This window comes from Quercus suber, unplaced genomic scaffold (assembly GCF_002906115.3).
Source record: "Quercus suber isolate HL8 unplaced genomic scaffold, Cork oak 2.0 scaffold_110, whole genome shotgun sequence".
Lineage (NCBI taxonomy): Eukaryota > Viridiplantae > Streptophyta > Magnoliopsida > Fagales > Fagaceae > Quercus > Quercus suber.
In genome coordinates this window covers 1,177,606-1,183,605 of record NW_027069575.1, presented here as the reverse complement: position 1 = coordinate 1,183,605, position 6,000 = coordinate 1,177,606, and the positions used below count along the sequence as shown (strand labels likewise).

Here is a 6,000-nt window from a genome sequence, read left to right as displayed (position 1 = left end):
CTAGTTGAGGCCCATTAATGTCTTTGATGTCCACAAGCCCATCACTCTCTGACTATATGTTTGCATGGCCAACGTGTTTGACGTTAGAGTTCAAATTTTGCAAATTTGTAACGGCCACATTTGAATTATTACTCCCCGCAAAATCCACAATAACTCCTAAATCCACGTTCTTTCCTTTTTCACCACTGTCATTCAACCTAGGGTTTGTTGGTCAGCTCTCATCATCCTCCGCCGCCGCCCTCCCCTCGTTAGAGCTTGGTCGTCGCCTATCAACATCATCATCTCCTCGGTTCAAACCTGTATGTGTTGATTCTTTCTTTAACGGTGATCTAGGATGGCTTCCTGTGGACTTCAACCATTCTCCATATTGGCATATCACCTTATCTCCGTTCTTTGTCAACCCAAAGTATTGTGCGCAATGCTTCAAATCATGCCCAAGCAGGCCGCACCAATGGCAGAACATAGGAAGACGCTCATACTTGAACGTCACCCAGGAGCGCTGCCCATCCGACCTAGCCACAAAACCCCCCCTTCGTATCAATTTTGATAATGGAATGGCTACCTTCACACGCATAAAAAGATTCTGAGCATCCTGCCTTTGGTGTTTCTCAACCTCTACCACCCGTACTACTCAATTTCCTATCTCTGCTACCACTGTTGGGGAAACCATGTCAAACGGAGCCCCCCAAATCTGAATCCATATTGCTACTGAATCGAACTTAACATTCTCCGCCGTCATCCCTTGTTTCCACCTCTGTAACATGGGCATCTGATTATCAAATGACCATGGACCGCTTTCAAAAATCCTCTCCATCTCAAATTCCAATTTAAACTTGAACTGAAACAAGTTTGATCCAACCTCCACCATCTCCACTCCCTCAGCCAGTCCCCATGCTTTTCTCAACATGTTCAATGCCGCTCGCTTGTTGAATGGCTTACACGTGAGAAATTTCCCAATAAGGCTCAAATCACAACTCTCAATATCCTCCTTCCGACCTTCGTCCGAAATAGCTATAACTTCCTCTTCTTCTGTTGTCAGTTTCATGTTCTCCAAACTATTGATAACGTCGTCTGCCATCGGTGTGTGATCAAAAAAAAAATACAATAAAAGATAGCCCCTTAGCCAAACTAAGGGAGGGAGTCACCTCGTAGATACACGAGAAGGAGAACCCTTAGTGTCACCTAAGGGAGAGTGACATTTGACCACATAATTTTGGATCTACTTAAATCTAACATCAAGATAAAATTGAACCTATATATATATATATATATATCACTAAAGAATTGATTTAAAGTTCATAGTCAAGTTCATGAATCACTACGTTATCTGCATAAGCTATTCTTTCAGCATAAAATCCATATTTATAACTTTTGTACCAAAATTTGCTTTCTGGAAGCTTCGCTTTGAAAAGTTGCAGCTATTGCAACAGTAAATTGGTTAAAAATCAAGTGTCCTTTCAACAAAGTTTAACCTTAACAGGGTCGCGATTGAGGCAGCCAACATCTTCTAATGCAGTAAATACAAGAATAATAATTTTCATAATGTTTTTCATAATTGATGAAGTTGATTAGTGTTAATAAAAATGATGTTACTCATGAATTCATGTGATAGTAATAATAATGCAACCAAATTATCAAGTACCAATGATGAAAAACATGCCAAAATTGTTCTCCCTAGCATTCAGTTTTGCACATTACGAGAAATCCATACAAGAAATCCATAAGAACTCCGAATTCCAATGGCCGCAAGGCAAGATGAGGACCAAAGAAACTGCTTTTAGAGGAAAGGGCTGGAAAAGAAAACCTTTATGCTTGAGATTGCTTGCATCCCTGTATACTAAAATAAAAAGTTATTCCCAATGACATTACATATGTCCACCGTTCTTAATATTATTTAGCATCATTTTGTGCAATAAATATTTTCTTGCCCAGTTAGCATTATCATGGTAAATATCACACAACATGCAAATGTTACTTCTGATTGCAACTAGGAATACATCTTTGAACTTGCCCAATCATGTTTGCTTACCTCAGCTCAAATTTATGTCTTTCGACAGAAGAAATAACCGTGCACTCTTGATCTGCCAAAACAATCCCATTCTAGTCCTATAGTTACCACTCAATGGAGTGCCATTGAAGTGCAAGTACTCCCAAAGGTAACTCGCTCTTCTTTAACAGGCATCCTAAGTATCACAAAACACAGAAATGATCTCTCTTTGGCTACAAAGTTTGACTGGCATTCTAACTGAATGCCCCTTCCTATTAGCTACAAAGTTGACAGGATTCCCAGTTAATTAGAATTGAAGTTGAAATTGGCACCAAAATCCAACGTTAAGTATCCACATATGCATTGCCTCAAATGTCACTTTCGAGCTTAAACCTACTGCTCCCCCGACGACCACGCCCAGATAAGCGCTGTTGTGCTTTGTTCTGCATTTTTTGGGAGAGAGCTATAGAGGTCAGCAAACAGGCCACGGTGGCCTTATGGATTACAAAGATTATATACATATATATACACTTTTTTTAATTTAATTTAATTTATTTATAAATTTAAAAAAACACTATTTTGCTTACCAGCAATGTATGTTTCGGTTTTGATTCTTTTCTCACAAAAACTTTCCGAGCCTGCCTCTTTTTCTCCTCTGCCTTCATCTTGGTGATGCTAGGTCTGTAAATAATCACTGTTCTACCAATTTGACTAACAACCACTGAGCCAGTTGCTTCCTCTAATTGCTTCACCACATCATCTAGCTCCCCCGGACAGGTATTGTGTATTTTAATCTGTTTACAATGTTTAAATTGAAAATAAGATTTCCATCAGAAGACCAAAGAATACAACAACACCCAAGCCTTAGTCCCACACTACAAGATTCTATAAAGAAAATGCAAAAGGAAGCAGAACATAGTTTAATATGTAGCAAATAGCACAACTAAGCTACAACATCAAATTTTTAAACAAGATGGCTGCTAGGGAGTTTCACATATCAGTCTGCTCATATAAGCTAGCATGCCATACCATCCAACTTAAAAAACACCGGGCTCAACTTTATGATGTTCCAACCAGCACCACATGCTAAATTTGGTTAAGGAAAATGGACCAGTAATCAGCATCACAACAGCTTAATAAGGGCTAATAACCAAGGCATATGCTTTAGGCATTTAAAGTTTTGCAAACTCAGAAATATCTTGGAAATCAGAGTAACTAAGATCCTAAAGTAATACCTCTAGTTTTACCAACAAGCATAGCTCAACCGTTTAGAACCAATAGTGACACAAAAGCTAGTGATTCACAGACCGATTTTAAAGTGATGGCTTCAAGGATTGCAATTTGAGACTCAAAAGTTATAATTCCCAAATTTCAATAAGTACAGTTTCAAGTTTTATGCCCAGCCTATGATTATCATTTCAAATGTTCACGATTCCTTTAGAGAGCAAACCCATCCTACAACTATAAGTCTCATCAATTTTTTTGATAGGTATAAGTCCCATCAATCCAACTCTCCCTCAACAGAAACAATGAGAAATAGATGCTCTTCAAATAGAAACAGTTGTTAAGCTGTCAAAGCAAAGAAAGTGCTACAAGAAATCAACCATGGACTCTCATCAATCAACAGCACATTAATTCCAGATTAAGCTTAAAAGCTAAACAAGAAATTCTATTGAAAAATTAGCATTCCAAACAGAAAAGATGACTCCAATTGATTGCCAATGAAAAGTCCTAGTTTCTTCCACAAAGATCCAAAAAATTAAAGCAAAAGAACTACAGCAACAACAACAACCAAACTTTTATAATCCAAAAAACACTAGGGTCACATATGGATTCTCAATAGAAATCAAGGGATGACTCAACCTATATGGGCCCAACGTTTATGGTAGTAGATTTATTCATAATAAAGTGACTAAATTTTACTCAGACCGTCAACCTAACCTGTCATAACCCCTTCCTTTTTCCGGTTTTGTGACCAGCTGTGAACAAAATATATTACATTAAGCACAGACAGAGACACACTTAATGAAATCAAAAGAACTCTATCTTGTTTTTCACCAAAGTTTTTCAGCACCAAAAGGAGTAAATTACACTCACATTGACAATTGCAATTTGCAAGGCTATTAACATCTGCTTAACACGGAGACAAAAACAGTTAAAAAAGAATAAACCTTAAACCCCAACTGATGTTTTATCCAAATCACCAAACTGCAATCCAATCCACTGCAAAAAAGAAAAAGAAAAAAAAAAGAAAAAGAAAAAGAGTTCAATTCATTGAAATTGCTACCTTTAGAAGCTCATTAGACTCAAGGGTCTCAATGAAAGAGGTAGCAACATTAGCAGTAACACCAGACTTCCCCACCAACTGGGACTTGAGCTTTTTTCCCAAGCTATGCGCGTACGAAGCTAAATCCTTCTTCTCCTTCACAGTCAGACTCGGTAGCAGCTTCAATTCCAAATCCCCATTTGTCTTCACATTCAAGGAAGGAGCTTTTTCCACCACACCCTTTTCAGAATCCTCCCCTTCTGTCATTCCCACTTCCAAATCTTCAATTCCACTCTCATCTTCTTCACCATCATATTCTTCTTCTTCTTCTTCTTCTTCATCATCTTCTTCTTCCTCTTCTTCTTCATGTTGTTGTTGTTTAGGAGAAGGGTGAGAGAGAGTAGAGAAAGAGGAGAGAGAGTGACAGAAGAGAGGAGGGAGGGATTTGGTGAAGTGGGTTGTAGGAAGTGGGCTTAATTTGGATAGAGTTGTTGTTGCTTTTGTTGTTTTTGTTTTTGTTAATGTTGTTGAAGTAGTTGGGATAAGAAGGGGTTTGAGAAACAAAGAAAAGAAAGAAGAGGAAGGTGGTGGTGGTGGTAGTGGCGGCTGAGGTTGAGGTGGGCGGAGGAGCTTCCATTGGGATGAGAGTGATGATGCCACTGCCATGTTTTCTCTCTTTGAGTTTTTGGTTGCTTGCTACAAGAAACTATTAAGATAATTATTATTTGTTACCTTCGAATAATCTATCGTTTTAACCTGATATTGAAAACAAAGCAACAAAGATGGGTGTTTGGTCTAGTGGTATGATTCTCGCTTCGGGTGCGAGAGGTCGCGAGTTCGATTCTCGCAACACCCCTTGTATTTTGAACTACAGCACTATTTTTGCTAATTTTCTTCCTCTTCTTTGCTATACGACATGAACCAGGAAGGCTTTATCGTCGTTCTATACTTTTATAGGCTAAAACTAGACGACTTGTTATTTTATTCGTTTTTCTGCAAGTGCTACGTGCTATCCACTAGATGTGGATACATTCAGCCAGAACATGGTCGGCCTAAGCAAGAAAAATAATCAACAAATGGCCAAAGTTCCATTCCTGCTAGGCATCAGGGCTAACTAGAATGAAGATAGGCTCATTCGATGAGTCTGATGATATAATAAGTTTCACAATATTTTTCTGAAGTGTTCAGCACCAAGAGCCGTGGGCATTGGTGCTATTATCCGGGATGATGAAGGTAGGGTGGAGGCAGCTCTGAGCAAGAAGATCTATGCCCCGTTGGGTGTTGTGGAGGCAAAAGCAAAAGCTTTTGAAACCAGTCTTATTTGCCAAGGACATCGGTATTCGAGATTTCATCCTGGAGGGTGATTCTATTATTGTACATCAAGCTCTTTGTCATACCCACTGCAGAGACTTCTGCCGGGGTGAATTCTCTCATGTATGTAAACAAGGTAATAGAACAGCCTATTTACTAGCTAAATATGCTCTAGACATTGTTTATTTCACTGCATGGATTGAAAAGTACTCTTGCTTCCTTAAGCAAACTCTTTTCCATGATGCAATATTTTTTTCGTATCATTAATAAAATTTCAGCATTCATATCCACACACAAATAAAAAAATAAAAAAAAAAAAGAAAAAAAGAAAAAAAGGAAGTTGTGATTGGTGTAAAAAAGTGATATTAATTGGGTCCTCATTTTAACTAGGACATTAATGCGTTGGTTTGTTTCACGATAAACATATTCTCTAATT

At 38.3% G+C, this 6,000-nt stretch overlaps 2 protein-coding genes and 1 non-coding gene across 5 annotated transcripts; 1 reads left to right on the top strand and 2 right to left on the bottom strand.

The window, feature by feature from the left end:
• Positions 1-631: 631 nt before the first annotated feature.
• Positions 632-1,078, bottom strand: LOC112011840 (uncharacterized). The gene has a single exon (XM_024044178.1). It carries the CDS (start codon positions 1,076-1,078, stop codon positions 632-634), a length of 447 nt encoding a protein of 148 aa, XP_023899946.1.
• Positions 1,079-1,938: 860 nt separating this feature from the next.
• Positions 1,939-4,954, bottom strand: LOC112011849 (uncharacterized). Of its 3 annotated transcripts, none has more exons than XM_065775385.1 (4): positions 4,275-4,954; positions 4,085-4,117; positions 2,575-2,781; positions 1,939-2,430 (listed from the first exon to the last, which is right to left on the bottom strand). In XM_065775385.1, the coding sequence occupies exons 1-4, from the start codon at positions 4,917-4,919 to the stop codon at positions 2,356-2,358; spliced, it is 960 nt and encodes a 319-aa protein (XP_065631457.1). In that variant the 5' UTR covers positions 4,920-4,954; the 3' UTR covers positions 1,939-2,355. The 3 variants fall into 3 exon arrangements, with proteins under 3 accessions (XP_065631457.1, XP_023899954.1, XP_065631458.1); XM_065775386.1 differs by lacking the exon at positions 1,939-2,430 and adding an exon at positions 3,929-3,966; XM_024044186.2 differs by lacking the exon at positions 4,085-4,117.
• An 83-nt stretch (positions 4,955-5,037) lies between these two features.
• Positions 5,038-5,109, top strand: TRNAP-CGG (transfer RNA proline (anticodon CGG)). The gene has a single exon. It is a non-coding gene; the product is annotated as a tRNA-Pro (tRNA).
• Positions 5,110-6,000: the final 891 nt, after the last annotated feature.